This window comes from Centroberyx affinis, unplaced genomic scaffold (assembly GCF_046629955.1).
Source record: "Centroberyx affinis isolate AG114_WGS23_722 - 3 ecotype Tasmania unplaced genomic scaffold, CSIRO-AGI_Caff_v1 ptg000290l_1, whole genome shotgun sequence".
Classification (NCBI taxonomy): Eukaryota; Metazoa; Chordata; class Actinopteri; order Beryciformes; family Berycidae; genus Centroberyx; species Centroberyx affinis.
In genome coordinates, this window is record NW_027278969.1 from 90,001 (window position 1) to 110,000 (window position 20,000).

At 42.6% G+C, this 20,000-nt stretch overlaps 1 protein-coding gene across 1 annotated transcript in view; it reads right to left on the reverse strand.

Annotated features, from left to right (window-relative positions):
• The window catches only part of LOC139640726 (laminin subunit alpha-2-like), a gene marked incomplete at its 3' end in the record, with an annotated part of 117,763 nt that overhangs the window by 89,772 nt on the left and 7,991 nt on the right, over positions 1-20,000 (reverse strand). The window contains 7 exon segments of the mRNA XM_071514917.1: positions 1,008-1,186; positions 1,395-1,512; positions 3,867-3,956; positions 6,170-6,349; positions 9,022-9,212; positions 10,081-10,132; positions 19,693-19,805. Of these exon segments, the coding sequence (XP_071371018.1) occupies positions 1,008-1,186; positions 1,395-1,512; positions 3,867-3,956; positions 6,170-6,349; positions 9,022-9,212; positions 10,081-10,132; positions 19,693-19,805 (923 nt within the window).

Consider the following 20,000-nt stretch of genomic DNA (forward strand, 5'->3'; position numbering starts at 1 on the left):
GGGTTATTAATATTTGCACAGTCCAGTGAGCACAAGGAGGCCAAGTTTACTAGGCTCACTTTAAGTGTTTTAAACAAAAAGTGTTCACCACTAAAGCACTAAAAATTAAATAAAGGTAATTATTGCCATGCCTGCATTAGAAGTATGGTTTACAAACTTGGTCCTCAAGCAATGCAAGTGGATGAAAAATTGAAAGGACAAAAAATGAATATCAGGACTAAATGCTTAGCATAGTTTAGGTAAGCAGGCTAGCCCTTTCAAAAAGTATTAATGTTAGAAAACAGTTAATATAACGTAGCCACACCTCTGCCTCAAATGAAGGTAAACACAATAGTTGGTTAAAAAAGGGTGGCGATGCTGTGAGCTGTTGTCATCATTCAAACAAGTCAAGGAGCATGGCAGTGGTGCTCACTTGTTTACTATCACAGGATTAACAAGTGAGTTACTACAGTTAGCTAGCTAGCGAAACAAAACTGACGTGATAGCGGTGTGGACTATGGCCGTGCGTATTCTGGCTTCTAAATGTAACTACTGCCTTAATTAATCCCTGGACAGTTATTGAATGATAGAGGAAGGTCATGACTTCGTTATGGGAAAATTTGTTTCCATTTTATCCAGTATTTGTGGCTGTGTTATCAATGATTTGCACATTTGCTAACGTTACATGACTGGTAGCTAGTATTGGCTAGTAGCAGCATATTAACATTAAGATTAGTTGCTTAGCTAAGTTAGCTTGCTGGCTAGGTAGCTAGCTACAGTAGCAAAGCCAAAAACCAACTGTGTGTTTAGGTTAACTGAGCTGACAACTTCAAGCTACAACTGAGTCTTTTGGAGTCTGTAGAGACTACAGAAGCCAGTTTCCTGTGTCACAGTAACCGAAATTTGCCAATAAATCTACCTTATCATCTCAACCCATAAAGGGCTATGTAGGCTAATCAATTGAAGCTGCAAAGCTTGTTTTGACAGACAGATGGACCAACCAATAGACAGACAGAAAGGTGACCCACCCCGTCAGGTCTGTAGTATCCGGCCACGCAGCTCTGACAGTTGATGCCGGCTGTGTTGTCGCGACATGCCACACAGACTCCGCCCCCTCTGTATTTGCCTTGGCTATCCAGGCTGAGTGACAGGTCTGACACCGTCTGATTGAAGTAGCACTCGTCAGCCTTACCATGGCAGTTACACTCTGAAAACATACACACATATTACCATTACCACATTACCAGTTGATGATTCATGTGGTGTGTGATAACGTAGTAGAAGTAGTAGATGTAGATGTAGAAGTATTAGCAGTAGTACATGTAGAAGTTGTTGTGTTTGTGTTGTGGATGGACTGCTGTTGGCTTCTGGGTAATGTAGTGCGCAGTGTTATCGTTGTGTTATGTTTCTCTTACTCTCACAGACGTGTCGAGTGAGGAAGGTTCCTGCCATCCAGGGCTGTTGGTGGTAACCAGGGCAACAGCGATCACAGCTCTCCCCGCATGTGTTGTGTTCACACTCACAGCTAAACTTCTACACACACACACACACACACACACACACACACATACACACACACATATTAGCAGTGCAGGATTTCAATTTCACAGATTTGTAAATAAAACTGAGCATTTCAAATTGTGTTCATTGAAATCAATGCTAGCTGCAAGGTAACTCACACTGATTTCAGTGAGAACACTAACAATGCTAACAATTCCAAGTCATCTACCAATTTAAATTCCAGTGTCGCTACTTTTTCCCAACAATGTGTCAAGTGCAACAGACTAAAATTCAGCACGGTGAGCCTTTAAACCACATATTTCTAACATATTTTATCAACATATTTCTCATGCTCGAGGGCCGGATCTGGGCTGTCACTAATTTTGATCCGGCCCGCATACAAATCTGCTTCTCAATTCATCCTAGTCCACAACCTTGCTCCTGCAGTTAATGGAAAAAGTCCAGGTTGCCAACCAGCCCTCTCTAACTCTGCAAAACACTTTCAAACATAGCTTAACTACCTGAGCCAGCTAGTGGACAATGGCTAAAAACAGAATGTTGATGCTGGCAGACAGAGTTAAGATTCCACACTGAGGTATGCTTCTGTACAGACTTTACAAGACTGTGTGAGGATGCAGTTTCATGGCCAACAAGGAGAAAGCTGTTACTGGGCTGGAGGATGAAAGGTGGATATGTGATTTGGCTTTTCAGTGTCACATATCCTAAAATGTGAAACTGCATGGATGCAAACAGGCGATTATGAATATACATGACCTAGTGAAAGCCTAGCAAACAAACCTTTATTCATGGGAGAGCCCAATCCAACAAGAGACCTTGCTTTACTCTCCAGCTTGTCAGTCAGTAGTGCTCACCACTACTTCCCCAAGAGAGTGATACATTCAAAACTAAACACAATCAAAGCCGAATTTAGCAGGAAATCTGCCAACTTTGAGGCTCAGTAATTCAATTTTGAACTTTCTGTAAATCGGTTGATGCGGAGAGGCTGCCAGAATACTCGCAGATTGAACTGATAGAAGAGCAGTACAATAGCGCACCGAGAGCCAAGTTTGAATTTGTTGGCACGAGTGCGTTTGCCCCTTTCATCTCCGACGCGATGCTTCAGCTCTGGCTTCAGGCTGAGCGTGTCGGGAGGCATGTATTTGTGTGAACAAGTGTTCTGTAGATGAAGATCAACAAATCATCCAACAGGTCCCCCACCTTCTCTCCGTTCTGAACGTCTGCCCAGGACTTTACTCCGGGGACGGATGAACTCGTATCAAAGTAAAGGTGTCAGGTGTCTAGTGGGAGACCAAAGGCTAGACATAATCTCTACAGGCCTATGGCTAAATACAATGCATGCCAATAATGTGTCATACTGTGGGGTTATACAGGTCTAGGTATATTGACCTAGAAGAAACATTACCTTACTACAAAATGGATTATTTTGCTTGACCAATTGCCATACCCACCCACTGAGCTGACCTATTATCAGTTTCTGCATGGTAAAATGTACAAAAAAGAAGCTAAAATTCATTATTTTGCTCAACTCATACTCATACTACATATATATACACAACATCATATACATCCTATACTAGGTCACAGCCATTGATTTGTCATGTTGTTAGGGCTTAATGTTAAGCAGCCTGTATATTAATAGGGTATATGGGCCAGTTAAACGAATAGTCAAAAATCATTAGTTTGTTCAATAAAACATGATGATGATATAAAAATAAATGTTCAGCCCTTGACTTGAATATCATTCCTTAATGTGTCTCCCAATTGAGATTGAGTTTGACACAACTCCTTCAAACTGTATACTGAGAGGGGGAAAAAAAACAAAGAAAGAAACACGAGCTCTGTACACATCAATGACATCACCGATTGTCAGTGACATCATCACCAAGGGACAAGACAGCGCTGTCACATCTGAGTTAGACTTCATAGTTCAGCCTCGGGACATGTAGAGGACATTACAGAGTCACTGTGCGTGTGTGTGTGTGTGTGTGTGAGAGAGAGAGAGAGAGAGTGAAGGAGAGAGAGAGATCAGGTGTCTGGTTTCAAACACTCCACTGTTTGAAGTGACACTGGAGACGACGCTTCACTGTGTCACCTGTGTCCCCTGCAGGCAGACAGACACACACACACACACACACACACACACCCCAATACACACACATGTGACAGGGTGAACGAAATAGATAGTTTGATATAAGCCGGTAGATGAAAAGCCGACGGCCCAAAGGTTCTCTGTATAGGGGAGCTCCATTACCTCCATTGTGGGAGGGGGAGAGAGAGAGAGAGAGAGAGAGAGAGAGAGAGAGAGAGAGAGAGAGAGATAGAGAGAGAGAGAGAGAGAGAGAGAGAGAGAGAGAGAGGCGTTTTACCTTGGAAGCCGTGTTGAGGGGACAGGCCTTGGCATGGCCATAACAGATACACATCCCTCCTACTGAGATGTCCTTAATGGAATAGTAGTACTGAAGAGAGGGAGAGAGAGAGAGAGAGATAACACGTTATAATGAGCACTATAATGAGCATATTAGCAGAATAGGCAGCAATATTAGAACCAAAAGCTCTCTCATTTATCTCACCACACTCGAAAAGAAAAAGACAAAGGATGTCTTGGTGGAGTCCCTAACTAAACACATAGGGATGTGTGGACAAGCAGCACAACAAGTGTGAACAGTATTTATGCGCGTGTCATTTTTTACAGTGTAGTCCTGTTTTGGTCCCATTTTTGGCACCGCAGCTGTTATTATTTTTACGATATAACGTGCATTTTCGATGAAAAATGGGCTTAATTAATGCTACTTTCACTTTCCATATTTTATTTTAGCCGTGGCGGTAGTGTTATTACTGCAGAGGCTCACAGCTGCTGAATGAATATAGAGGACGCATTAGTGTACTCAGTGTGAAGGACTGTGGGTTGGTTTAGAGTATCTAACCTGTTTTAGAGAGTTCTGTCTTCCCACAATGTGTGTGTGTGTGTGTGTGTGTGTGAGATCTTTAGTCACAATGTCACAATGTAGAGAATAGAATAGATTAGAACAGAACAGAACAGAACAGAATAGAATAGAATAGAATAGAATAGAACAGAACAGAACAGAATAGAATAGAATGGAATAGAACAGAATAGAACACAACAGAACAGAATAGAACAGAACAGAATAGAATAGAACAGAATAGACTAGAATGGAATAGAACACAACACAACAGAATAGAATAGAATAGAATAGAAGAGAACAGAACAGAACAGAATAGAATAGAATAGAACAGAATAAAATAGAATAGAATAGAACAGAATAGAATAGGATAGAATGGAATAGAATAGAACAGAATAGAACACAGCAGAACTGAATAGAACAGAATAGAACAGAATAGAATAGAACAGAACAGAACAGAATAGAATAGAATAGAATGGAATAGAACACAACACAACACAACAGAATAGAATAGAACAGAACAGAATAGAATAGAATAGAATAGAATAGAATGGAACAGAATAGAACAGAACAGAGATAGAACAGAATAGAATAGAACAGAATAGAATAGAATAGAATAGAACAGAACAGAATAGAATAGAACACAACAGAACAGAATAGAACACAACAGAATAGAACAGAACAGAACAGAATAGAATGGAATAGAACACAACACAACACAACACAACACAACACAACACAACAGAATAGAACAGAATAGAACAGAACAGAACAGAATAGAACAGAACAGAATAGAATGGAATAGAACACAACACAACACAACACAACACAACACAACAGAATATAACAGAACAGAACAGAACAGAACAGAACAGAATAGAATGGAATAGAATGGAATAGAACACAACACAACACAACAGAATAGAATAGAACAGAACAGAATAGAATAGAATAGAATAGAATGGAACAGAATAGAACAGAACAGAGATAGAACAGAATAGAATAGAACAGAATAGAACAGAATGGAATAGAATAGAATAGAACAGAACAGAATAGAACACAACAGAACAGAACAGAACAGAATAGAACAGAACAGAACAGAACAGAATAGAATGGAATAGAACACAACACAACACAACACAACACAACAGAATAGAACAGAACAGAATAGAACAGAACAGAATAGAATGGAATAGAACACAACACAACACAACACAACACAACACAACACAACAGAATATAACAGAACAGAACAGAACAGAACAGAACAGAACAGAATAGAATGGAATAGAACACAACAGAATAGAACAGAACAGGACAAACAGAACAGAATAGAATAAAACAGAACAGAACAGAATAGAATAGAATAGAATAGAATAGAACAGAACAGAACAGAACAGAACAGAACAGAACAGAATAGAATAAAACAGAACAGAACAGAACAGAACAGAATAGAATGGAATAGAACAGAACACAACACAACACAACACAACAGAATAGAATAAAACAGAACAGAACAGAACAGAACAGAATAGAATGGAATAGAACAGAACACAACACAACACAACACAACAGAATATAACAGAACAGAACAGAACAGAACAGAACAGAACGGAATAGAATGGAATAGAACACAACACAACACAACACAACACAACACAACACAACACAACAGAATATAACAGAACAGAACAGAACAGAACAGAACGAGCGTGTGTGTATGTGCGTGCGTGTGGGTCCGCCCTCACCCGTCTCGTCACGATGGGGTCGAGGTCTCTGGGGTCGCGGAGGGTCAGGGTCATGAGGTCGGCGTTCAGCGTTCTGATTCGCTGGAACACCAGCCTGATGTAGCGGGCGGAGGTGAAGTTCAGCAGGGTCGGGGAGGGGTCGTCCGCGCTGGGGCGGCCGTTGATCAGAGAGGTGTGGATCTATAGACAGACAGATAGGTTAATACTGTTAAAATCATTTCATGCTCTTCAGTAAAGTGAAAGAGAAAGGGTTTATGGGAAATGTGGTCTTAATTTTGAGAAGCACTGGCACTACCCATACCTCTGGTGTGAGACAGAGATGGAGAGATCTCAGAATGGGGGAGGAGAGAGAGAAAGGTAAGTTTCTAGGGGGGGCTGATTTTACCATTCATTTTCAGCATAGAGATTTCATAAATGCTGATTCCAAATAGTTTGAAAAGTCTACCAGGAGGCGCCAAAGTGGCATCAAATGTCAAAACTTCTTTGCAATATATATGATAATCGATGAAAGTCTTGGATGGGCGCGGGGTGGAGAGAGAGAAAACAGAGAGACTAATATATAGTAGAGAGCAAGGGGTGAAGAGAGAGAGAGGAAAAAAGACAGGACCAGTGGACAGAATCACTTCTTATTTTTAGTGGATGATAAACTTCCCTGCGTCTCCTCTCCCCTCTCGTTCCCCTTTGACGATTATGTGGCCGTCACTGCTGTCGTTGTCAATAAAATCCAATTTCTCTTTATTGCTATCACGTACACCATTACCCAGCATTTTTGACACTGACTGTTGTGAACTGATACCAAAATATGCAGCTCCCTATTTCCCTGAAACAATGCAGGGAGCAGCTACGGTCGAGTTCTTCCCTATTTCCGTGGGTTTGTAACGTCAAAAGCGGGAGGGAGGGAGGGAGGGGAAGCCCTGACCCAGGCTGCCGCTCTGATCCGGAGCCACTTACAATAAGTGCGACAGCAGAATAAGCTTAACTTCATGTATCACAAACAATCAACAAGCAGCCACATAATAGGGAGTGCAAGGGACTGTCTGCCTGCCTGTCTGCCTGCCCATCTGTCTGTCTCACTAATGTGGCCAAAAGCAACATTTGGCATCTGCAAAAAAGTCGTACAGAGTGGGCTGACCGTGTGTGTGTGTGTGTGTGTGTGTGTGTGTGTGTCGAGGGGGGAACACTTGACGGGTGCAAGCTGCACACTTGGAAGTAACGAAGGAGATGGTTGTGTACGTGTGGTTGGTGTGAGTGTGTGTGTGTGTGTGTGTGTGTGTGTGTGTGTGTGTGTGAAGAGGAGTGGGGTGACATTGGGAGTGTGTGCGCGATGCTGTGACACATCGCCTACGACTCATTATGGTTTCACTGTGATCAGACTGCTAGGGAGCTGTCAACCACACACACACACACACACACACACACACACGTACACACCTCCATCGTTACTTGCAGCTCTCGACATCTCTCAGCTCGCACCCCCTCTAGCGCTCCCCCGCAGGACACACACACACACACACACACACACACACACACGAAAGAAGGCACACACTGAACACACACGCAAGCATGCGCGTGCACACACACCCACACACATATAAACACACACATATACTCAGACAGGCTTCCACAATTAGGGACCTATGTGGGAGATGTAGATGTGTGTTTAGTTTGTTTTTCCCTGTGTGTGTATCTATATGTGTGTGTGTGTGTGTGTGTTTCACAGTCTTCTCCCTCTTCATTAATGTCAGTTATAGCAGACTCGCCCCTCTGTTCTTACTGTGCACACACACACACTTACATACATACACACACACACACTGTTTACTGCCATGTTGCTTTGATCAGCTGTGTGTGTGTGTGTGTTCTCAGTAAATCGGCAACCACTATTCCTATCCACTATTAAAGTTATATTCTACTAAACTTCAGTGAACATCTTAAAGGAATGCACCCACTTTTTGTCCATGTTGATCAAAGCTTTTTTGCCACAAACTTGTAAGATGTGGACACAATAAATGGGCATTTTCTCTTTCTTTCTTTTTTTTTTTTAAAGTCTGCATACTGAGACGTTAGGCACCCAAACTCCAGTCTTGCTGAAAGCAGCTCTCTCCCAAGCCTCTTTAATCCTGTCTAGAGGCTAACTTGGCAAATCACTGCAACACTTCATTAGTCACTGCTGGACACTGTGAACTCATATAAGCCAGTGACCTTTCTCAACATAGATACAAAGTTGTTGTTTTTTTTTTTACAGTGTGAGGCAGGATTGTGTATCTGAGGATGATTACTCGTTGTGTAATGCGGTGTCTATAATATTTCAATCGACATACCCTCTGCCTTTTGGGAAAGTTTATGACTAACCTAACAAGTCACCAACTTAACCTCTCCACTCTCTAGAGATGTATTTTCCAGCAAAGCAATGTGTGGAAGATGTCATTATATGTGGTTCAAAATGGTGATCTACTTTAACCTCTAAATCCTATTAATACTCTTAATTATCCTAATACTACTGGTACCGCTTACTAGTAGATGTGTGTTGGAGTAGCAGTGAAATCAAAGGTACCTGCTCACATCACTGTCTTGGTATTCAGCACAGCACCCTTTGCAATAAGGTTCGATTTTAAGGCCGCTGTGGCTGGATGTAATTTCCAACCACACAGCAGGAGGCGATCGGCACAACGGTCACTTACTGATGAAGCATTTTAGCACCTGCCAGCCTGCAAGAATAAACTGACCCCAAACCAACTCAACTCAACCAAAATCAACCCAAGCCAACCCAACTCAACTCGGTCTAACCCAGCCCAACTCAATCTGGGATTCAAGTGTCAGTTTAACACCTAATAAATAGCTGTAAGTGTTACCTCTCCATTCTCCAAGGGGTGGATCTTTGAATAGAAGGATGTGCAGATCACTTCGTCATCTCTGGTGTAAGACGGAGGTCCGGTCCGTGGGTTAATGTTGAACCGCGTCAGGCACTCCGTGTCTGTGATGGCGTAGTACTGCCAGGGTTCAAAGGTCACACCGTCTACTGAGCGCTGCAAGATCCAGTTACCTGGGGCCAAAGATATGTTTTGCGGAGAAAATAATGATCAACCGCTTCAAAATGCAATCACGCGGAGAGGAGAGAAGATCAATAAATACATAAAAAGTGATGGAAATCCAAGCCTGTGGTCTGGTCAGTGCATTAAAATGTAAATAGAAACTGCAGTTCATTGACAGAACGTTCAATTCCAGTTATTTCCTAATAGCTTGGATATGACATCCCTCTCAGGACAGTAAGTTTTTCAAGAAAATCTATCTCCTGGATTGACTGACAAAGCGGAATGTGAATGCGACCCGGTCCTTGGAAAAAACAAAAGCAAAGAAGTACAAAGAGGATGGAAAATGTAAGGTTTAAAAGATGTTTAAAAGGTTTTAAAAGATAGAAAAAGTTGTAAACAATGTTAAAAAAGATACTGAAAGAATATAAAAACCAACTAAAGAAAAGCAGAAATAGATGGAGAACAAGATGTTGCAGACATAAAAATTATAAAAATATATATATATATTTTCTGAAAAGTCATCAGTTATAGTGTTAATGTATTTGTCATCTGTGCTATTGGTCAAGCATATATCACAGTCCCATACAATAAGTTATCAAAACTGGTGATGTTTATGGGTTTCAAACTTATGGAAATATTTGCACATTAAGACTTTTTGAGTACAGAGTAAAAATGCCTACTTTACTGAATGGAATCTTAACCTTCTAAAATATCTTTGCCACCTGACATCGGGGATCATGTACAAAACTGTCTGTAATTGTTGAACGGTTCATCAGATATGGCTGGAAACACCTTCAAATTAAAAGTCTGCACTAATCACATAATAATAGTGATCAGCCAAAACATCAAACAGTGCGTGGCTGGAGCAGAGCGGCTCACCTGGACGAGGAGAGTTGGCTGCCTTTACAATCACATAGGCTATCTGGAAGACCTGGAGAAAGACACAGAGAGAGGAGAGAGAGAGAGAATTACAGTCTTTCAATCATACAAGTGTCATACTGGACCACAGCTGAACCAGCTGAAGTAGTATCAACCTGATATGAGTTATATGGGGATAAGGGCTTTTAAGAGAAAAAAGCAGTCACTGTTATTTATATTGGTGGTTGTTTGACTTATGATCATAGTTTACCCTCTTTTTTATTTAACTGTGTCACTGAATTTATGACACTATTCCAGGCTGAAGAAAGGCAAATGCTCCATAGATGACTTTTCCATAGATAGATAGATAGATAGATAGATAGATAACATTAGATGTGGGTCACAGAGGAAATCCAGACTCTCTCTCCCTCCTCTGTCTCTCTTCACCTCTCTCTGTCAGTTTTATTCATCCTATCCGTCTCCCCGCCTCTCTCTCTCTCTCTCTCTCCTTCTCCTTTCTTCTTGTTATATGGGAAGCAGTGTCACATTTCAGCAATTAGAATAGGGGAGAAAGCTACGGCACCAAGTCTATGTGTGTTTGTGTGTGTGTGTGAGTGAGAGAGAGAGTGAGAGAGAGAGAGAGGGAGAGAGAGTATTCCAGTGTAACCTTATAGCAGTCATTCAAACCCCTTACAAAGAGTCACTGTTACCTGTATTCACACAAGGGACAGGATGGTGTGTGTGTGTGTGTGTGTGTGTGTGTGTGTGTGTGTGTGCGAGCTCTCAGCAGTAGCTTGCAATACGGTGACAGCTTTGGGACAGCTAGGCAGCTCCAGCAGCTAAACATAGATGAACACAGCTAACTAACGTGTGTGTGTGTGCGTGCTTGTGCTTTTGCGCGCCTGTGTGTGTGTGTGTATGTGTGTGTGTATTGGCAGTCTAGAGGGTTGCTGCGTGTCATACTCTCTGTTTTGATCAGATGTGGATCAGAAGAGGGATTTTTGCCTCTAAAGCTCCACACAGCACCAACAAATAAACACACCAATACATTGCGCTGCAGGAAATCACATGCCTAGTAAATACATTTTCATCTCTCGCATTCATGCTATTTCATGTCACAGTGAGTATCGCATTATCATGAGACAAATGAAATTTCGCACAAAAGGCGAAAACAGATTCAATTTATCAGCGTTACTGAATCAGAAACATCATTTCTGGTGCTGGGATCGCGCTGGAGGCCGAACTTATTCCTCACCCAGTCGAGACTACAAAGCGAACAGAAACCCGAGCAAAACACGCCCGTTCGGAACGGGGCCGACTGCTTGCAGCTTTCTCGAGAACCGCTCACCCGAACGACTTCACACTCGACACCGCGCGTCCTCGGGTCCCCGGCGACACACCCGCCGAGCGCGAGGCGGATCGGACGGACGGTTCTCGAGATACGCGAAGGACACACACACAGACAAGAGATTCCTCGCTTTATAGTTTGATCGCGGGGCAAAAATCAGACAAATCGACGCTCATTTCCACATCATTTGCGAGCGTTTTATCGCCGACGTACTAAAAAGGAGATGATCATGATAGACTTGGGAAATGCCTTTTTGGCAGCCGCTTTGAGCGCGGCGGCCAAACGAGCACTTAAAAATGTTGATTCGAGAAGGAATGCACCGATCAGTCCATTTAAGCCCCCGTGTCCAGTAGGGCCGGGGTCGTCCGCTAAATCGACTGTGAAGAATCCATTTTGGCCTCGGACACGCAGCGGTTAAACGGAACAGCTGGTGTTTACGGGCCACTCACAGGGCAAACCGGCCTCAAGCTCCGACTGTAGTTTGCATCGGCCCGATTAAGAGCTTGATTCCCATGCACAAGCGCGCAAAAAGATCAATCGGGAATCGGCGTAGTCTCTCCCTTGTTTGGAACGGCGGAGAGACGAGACCAGATCTGGGACTCAAAGATTTGAAAGTAAAAATCATCTTCTTTTGTGTTTTTTTTTTTTTTTTAGGGAGGACTCAAGACACAGGTAGGCAGGCACCGGCATCCAGACCCGTTAGCGTTTACTGTCACTTCAAATAAAAAAAACAAAAACGTGTGAACGTCTCACTGGGCCGATAAACTCGCTTTTGGCCCAGTTCTAAATAGTTTGAAATGAGCCCAAGTCGTCCCCCTCCACCCCCGACTGCCAAACTCAGCGCCGGCACACACAGGCGGCAGATATTCACTCGTCTCATCGCGACATCGTTCCGGTATTCCGCCGAGCTGCCACAGCAAAACTTCGGGGGGAGAGAGAGAGAGAGAGAGAGAGAGAGACTCCCGAATCCTATTTTGAACGACGGTCTCCTGACAGCTCCGCGGCAACTACATAAGAATGGAGTTCAGATGCACCACAGAATTGCCTAAAAAAAAAAAGAAAATAAAATGAAATGGAAAAAAAAAAAAAGACACGTTTGGTGTGCTTTTCACATAGAGCAGACCCCGGCTAAAACAGTGTGTGGAGTGCTCTGGATGAAACGGGAGTGTGTAGGCTATAGGGGGAATGGCCTGTGTGTGTGTGTGAGAGAAAGAGAGATAGAGAGAGAGGGGGAGAGAGAGAGAGGGAGAGAGTGTGCGTGAGAGAGAGAGAACAGTCAATTCAGATCCATTCTCTTTGAGTCTGTCTCTCTGTCTACATCCCCGCCAACACACACACACACACACACACACACACACTCTCACAGACTTGGTAATAATTTGGCCTTAAGCTTTTAAACAGGCTTTAGTCTGCACAAAACACCAGATGCTGCAATCTCTCCCACATTCTTGCTTTGGCCTGAGCTACTGTCAAACATTAGACCAACAAAGTTAAAGTACATAGATTAAAATTCGGGTCCAGCAGATGTTTCACTTACCTTCCCTCTCTTATGAATAAAGATTTGATATTTTCTGGCACTCAAAAGCTGTCATTAAAAAGTTGCCAAGGCATCCTATTATTCTTGTGTTTCATACATTCGCCACAAAGCTGAAAACTAGTGTGAAGTCTTTGTCTAGCCACCCGAAATTGGCGTTTCAATGATGTTGCGGACATTTTGGGGTGGTTACCATTTGCTGTGGGCGCGGTCAGCGGTGAGCTGGGTTGTGGCTACCAAGGTGAGGCTAGTGGCCACAGAGCAGGGAAGTCACAGCAACAATGCCACAAAGCATTAAGAAAAGAAAGAACAGCAAAGCTAAACGTACGGGTAAACAAGGGGGGTTTAAAAACACGGTGAACATTAGCACTGGTTTTTTTTTTGCTGCCGCCATCTGCAGGAGACGAGAAGCAACGCAGAGCTAGAGGGCGGGACTAGAAAAACTCAAGGCAAAAAGTTGTATATTGAAGCTTTAATCTTAAGAGTGTTATTGGCCAAATAGGCCAATGAGAATTATTTGGATTTTGTTAAAGAGTAACTAAACCCCAAACCCAAATCTGTGGTGAAGCCTGGCTATTGGCTGGTCTTTGTGTCAGGTGATGTCACCACCTGTACTCTATAGCAGTGATTCTCAACCTTATTCATATCAAGGACCCCTAGTTTAGTCCACATTAGAGCCACGGACCCCCATTTGATGAGATTTTGTCTCTCTGCCCCAAATCTGAGAATATTTTTATTGTTAGATATGATTTTGTCCAGAATTCCATGACTATCTGTATTGTAGGTAGAGAGATAACAGTGAAACTATGACCAAAACAGTCATTCTTCTACATTCTCTAATTGTGTTCACTAATTGTAAATGAAATAATGGTGAAGTTTAATAATTCATCAGTTTGCTAGGGACCCCCTGGAACCCCCTCGAGGACCCCTGGTGGTCCCCGGACCCCACGTTGAGAACCACTGCTCCACAGAAGGTGACATCACATGGCACAAAGACCAGCCAATAGCAGATGGCCAGTGCATTACCCTACTTTTCACCATTACATGTCAGGCTTCAACACAGATTTGGGTTTGGGGTTCAGTTACTCTTTAAAGAGAAATGAGAGCATGTATATGGAGCGGTCTGATTATTGTTGATAAATGATGTTGGGTTAGGTTGGGTTGCTCTCCTGTGATTGGCTGAAGAATGGACAGTGGCTTAAAAGTTCAGAGTCAAGCGTCAGTCAAAGAGAGCTGACCAAGGCTGTAGCCAGGGCATCAAGGGCATCAGAAAATAAAATAATTTCTTGGTGAAAAAACCCCAAAAAAAGTGGGCAAGAATGGCAAGAATTTTGCTGTAGGATCAATAGACTGTCACACAAATCCCTCAACTGGTGACCAAGACCTATGAACTCCATTCATCTTCTTAAAAGTTTATCGAACCGACGACTCAAGAGTGGGTGAGAGAGACGGCTCGGTTGTCTGCACTGACACTCCGCTGTTTTCATATTCTCAATACAATACTCCTGGTCGTGACACGCTTTCAAACGGCTGATGAGATTCGTGATGTTGAATCCCCCCCCCCTCCCCCCCCCACCTCCACCTCTCCTCCCCCCCCGAGAGGCTTCCGCTGAGCACGTTCGCCGATTGCAGCTTCGTCGTCTTTTTATGAAACTTTTGTAAAAAAAAACTTCCAGACCGGTGACTGCATTTTTTTTCCACGAGACGTTTTTTTTTTTTTTTTTTTTAATGTGCTCAGAAATTTGCCCCCTGAGAGATTGTCAGTTTTGATCGACAAATTTTGAGACCGCTGATCCGAACGCTTTGGGTGGAAATTGGCTGATTTGGATACACAGTGTATCTTTACAGTGTAACACACACTTTACACAGCATGGCGCAAGTCAGTCCAGCGCTTATCTGTGCGCTTACATGTATCTCTCTCTTTCTGTGCGTGTTCCCGAAAGACGTTCTCGGGGATTTAAGAAGGGATGTCATTTCGCACGTGAACATGTGTGCGTTTGAGCATGTGTGAGTGTGTGCGTGTGTGTGTTCTCCGTGATTTAAAAAACTTTGGATAACGACAGCAGTTTGACGGACAGCTTATTCAGGACCCTGATTGCCCTGCCAGGTTCTACTCCCGCCCCCCCCCCAGAAAGCACAGCCGGCGCGCGATTTGACCGCGTCCATCAAACTGTCCATCAATCAAACTGCCCGCTGCACTTCCACAATAACTGCAATTTAACTGCATTTCATCTGAAGCGGATAAAAGATTGTTACCATGGAAAGGCAAGTGTAACCCATTCACAGCCTGAATACATTCACTAGTAATTTCTTAATTTATATGCATACTAATGCCGTTGCCGGCGGCGACGTGAGACTTGAAACATTTGGAACGCATGGTCGGAAAACCTTTTAGTTTCATATGGCACGACAGGATGGATAGCGGCACAATGCCTAGAAAGACGGAAGGATGAAATTATTCCATCTAAAAGCTTTAAATTATACCTTAAAAGCAACCGCTGCTCCCAAGCTCTCGCTGAGTCAGGAATGGTTCTCAACAAGGTTATTAAACTCCTTTCAACAAGTCTCTGTACAGGACTTCTGCTCTGTTTTCAGTTGACAAAGAACATACACACTCTCTCACACACACACACATACACACACACATATACAGACACACACACACAGCGCTCTCTCTTTCTCATTATTCGGTCTTTCCGTCCAGAGAGTCACAACGATAACAAGAGAGGAAATGAGGGTGGTGATGTCAGAGACGATAACCACATACACACAGACACACACACACACACGCACACACACGCAAGCAAGCATTCTGTCATTTTCTGAGTGAGATGACTATGTGGTCGCGAGGGAAATTCAGCACACTGGAGAGTAAATAGCTTTCTGCTGGACTGATAGAGACTCACACATACGTACACACAGAACACGCACTCACACATGCACACGCTTAGACACAGAACACACACACACACACACACACGCATAACAAACGGCATGGAGTTCACGGACAATCAGTCCAAATCAGGCCTGAGGTCGATTCACTCTTACTTCAATCAATGCAAAATGTAAATGGGAACTGTGATTCACTTCAGTCATTCTCAGTCTCTCCTTAATAGATTGGATATGAAAGCCTTCTCTTGTCCAAATGTTTTCATTATACTGTATTTGAACAATGCAGAAAATCTACTTCCTGGACTGCAAGTGAACTGAACCTTGATTCAAACCAGTATGAACTTCACAGTATGAGCGCAAATCAGGGAGGCAGCAGCGTCGAGGTTGGAGGAGCGGGCTTGTAGGAATGGGTACTGACTTTGGAAAATGTTCAAAACTTTCTGTACTTAAAGCCTAAGCTGGCTGCTGATTGGCTCGTTAAGTAACTATTTCCACCTTCATGTCTTGATTTGTCTGACAACACCTCAGACCCAATGGACCACTTAATAGTGCGCTATGTTAACTTGAGGCAAGAGAGCTGTATTGTGTGAGACTACAAGCTTAAAAAAAAACAAAACAAAAAAACACGTTAAACAGCATTAACCTAGCCTACTAGCACTTGATATTCTTGACATAGTTCTAATCTGAAGTTTTGTTGACATGGTCCTAAATATATAAATTTAAGCTATTAAATAGTTTCAATAGTTATTATAGTTAGTTTTGATTTTCTTCTATATTGTAAAACTGCATTTTGAACAAATAAATACTTTGTTCATAAGGGCTTGTTCTATACTGTTAAAGTAAAGGAAAATAAAGAAGACAATAGCAGAAAAATAGCTGGGAAAACGAATAGCAAAAGTAAAAAAATCAGGCTGATGCTATTATTCAGGCTATTACATCATTAAGCTTTTATGCAACATAGGTATCGAATTAAGTATTGTTTTGATACCGGTAATTCAATCTACCAGTATCAGAACCATAACAAAAATTCAAAATCTACTCTTGGATCCTCTTACACTGTTAGATATCATCAATCTGTGAGTTATGTGAGTAAGTGTTGTACCCACTTTCCCTTGCACTGCATTCTGGTCTGTTGAGGCTTCTGTCTGTATTGTTTTTTAACAGTGATTTAGGGTGGATTTTTTCCACTGATGATTTTCAGTTATTTTATTCATTGTTTTCTATTTCTCTGTGGCTCTGTGAATGTTTGTGTCTATGTGTGGAACAGCATGAGAGAGAAAGAGAGTGAAAAAGAGAAAGTGTGTGTGTGTGTGTGTGTGTGTGTGTGTGCGCGTGTCAATCCAGTGCTCCACGCACAATATTCATGTCAGCACTGTATGTGTGTGAGTGTGAGTGTGTGTGTGTGTGTGTGTGTGTGTGTGTGTGTGTGTAAACAGGTAGAAGGCTAAGTATTCAGTGGCCATACCTCCGCAGTGACAGGTGTGAGTGTGTGTGTGTGTGTGTGTGTGTGTGCGCGTGTGCGTGTGTGTGTGTGTGTGTGTCCAGGTAGGAGTGTGTATATATTCAGGGGCCATAACACGGTGGTGACAGGTGTGATTGATGGGCCTGAAGTCATTAACATGTCAAGATGGCCGCTGCTCCACTTCCTGTCCACATACATAATTATATTCTGTGATGGATGGATGGCAAAAAAGAAAAAGAAAACTCACCTTTCCCTCTCTCTCTCTCTCTTTTCCCCTCTCTCTCTCCATGTCTCTACAGTCAATTCAATTCAATTGAGTTGAATTCCATTTGCTTAACCGGAGTGGATATTTGAAATAATATGGTCAAAAAATGAAACATTATAGATTTCTTGTTTCTCTGTCTGCTCTGTGTCTCCCTCTTTTTTCCTCTGTTCATATATTTCTTTATCTATTAGTTCTCATTACTATCTTATTATTTTGATCATTTCTTTGTCTCCTTATCTTCCTCGCTGTCTATGTCTCTCTTTGCTGTTTCCCTCCAGCCTCACTCTTCTACATCTCTCTCTTCTTTTCGTTTCTAGGTGAATCTTAAGGCATTTCTGCGGTGCATAGTAAAGAGAGACAGGAGAGGTGGGAGACAGAGAGACGATGACAAAGATCTTGACCCAGATTCAAACCCACGATGTTACAGCTGCATGGTATGAGCCTTAGTCCGCTGAGACCACAGACTGAAATGTTCATGAAGTTGATGGAAATATAGTCAAAAAGTGACAAGCAACATTTATGGATCTATGTCCAAGTGGTTTAAGTGAATTTAATTTGGGGGTTTTTTCCTTTCGTTGAATTTCTTGATTCTTTTTTCATCATTTTCCCTATAGGCTATTTATGCTTTTTCTCATTGTTTGTAACCTTTAGAGTGATTAGGTGACTGGCATCTCCTAATGAACCTTGCTCTTTCAGCCTCTCCCACTCATTATTCCCATGATATCTACATAATTATCTGTTTTATCACATTCCTAAACTAAACTAGACCATGTACACAGCCTCTCCATCAGCAACATCCCTGCCAGCTCTTCCAAATGAAGAGGTTTACTTCAAAATGGATGCCCACAAATTCAGTGACTACTCTGGTAAAATGATTGATAGCCAAAAACGAACTAACACTGAGGAATTACAGGTAACAACGCAGATATGGGAGCACGACCCTGGCAGAAAGGCGGCGTGGGGGCAGTGAGTGTTGGGACGACCTTGATGGACCGAGCACCTGGCAGCTGAGGAAGGTGCCGGTGGACTCGGGCTCACCTCCAGCACGCAAATAGGCAGAAACAGAGGGGAGAGAGGCGTGACTGGAAAGCGTGGGCGTCAGCTTTGTATGGCAAAGTGTGGCAATCACCACACCTTAGCCTTAGTGGGTCAACATTTGATCTTAGTAGTTTGTATATAGTCGTGTATCATTCCCTAGAAATGTACTTGGAGTCTCTATCTAAAATAAGAAAAGGAGAAAGTCAGGGGAGCATTCAGGACCAATGTTCCCTTGAAGTTGTGTGTGTGTGTTTTTTTTTTACTTTCCTGTTTTCCAATAATACCGTCAATTCAACATCTGTATCTTCCACTACTGCATATTTTGTTGTTTTTGAGAAGCAAATGCATGACCACTGAAATCAACGTTTCTTGAACCACTAAAACGCTAACTGGCTACGGCTAACAAAAGCCAGTCAGTAAGTTGAACCACTAAGACGGGCACTAACGTTAGCTTATTAAAGGAATAGTTCACCCAAAAATGAAAATTCTGTCATCATCTACTCACCCTCATGCCAGTTGAAACACAGGTGAAGTTTGTCCATATAACACACAGGGAGGCTGCAGCACAACTCCATAGCAGCCTTCTCCAAAACAACTGAAGTCAGTGGGGACCAGTTCTTCAGAGTTCCAAAAAGACCTACAGTATATTTACACCATCATTTAGTGCAAATCTTAACTACAGCTGATTGATTTGCAACAAATCATGGTGTATAGGTCTTTCTATTCACAGTGTGATTGTTTGTCTGTTTTTGTTTTGGATCTCTAAAGAACAGGTCCCCATTGACTTCAGTTGTTTTGGAGAAGGCTGCTACCAAGTTGTGCTGGCAGCCAGTTTCATTTGGCATGAGGGGGAGTAGATGATGACAGAATTTTCATTTTTGGGTGAACTATTCCTGTAACTTTTTGTCTTTTTGACATCCCAAATATGCAACGTAATTCCTGCTCTGTTAGCATCTTGTGGCTCTGAATCACGTCACTTTTTTATGACCATGCTGTCATCTGACAGCAGAAACAGAAAGATATGTCAGTGATGGAGTAGACGGAACGTGTGTGTGTGCGTGTGTGTGTGTGTGTGTGTGTGTGTGTGTGTGTACCTGTTTCAAGTCCAGTGTGACAGTCACATAGTGGTATTCCATTCCATTCTTGATAGAGGGGCTCTGCCACCAACGATTGGTCCCATCGATGGCATATTCTATCGGGTGACGCTCTGTATGCACACACACACACACACGCACACACACAGCGAGAACATAATTTCAGTTTGACTTTTATTCTATTCAAACTTTAATTATCTAAAATTCATGCGAGTCCTCAATATGTCCTCCAGCTTCGGTCTGAGGAGAGAATGTTCCTCTCCAGTCTCTCACACAGTTTAAACCCCTGGCATTTCAACCATCCAAGG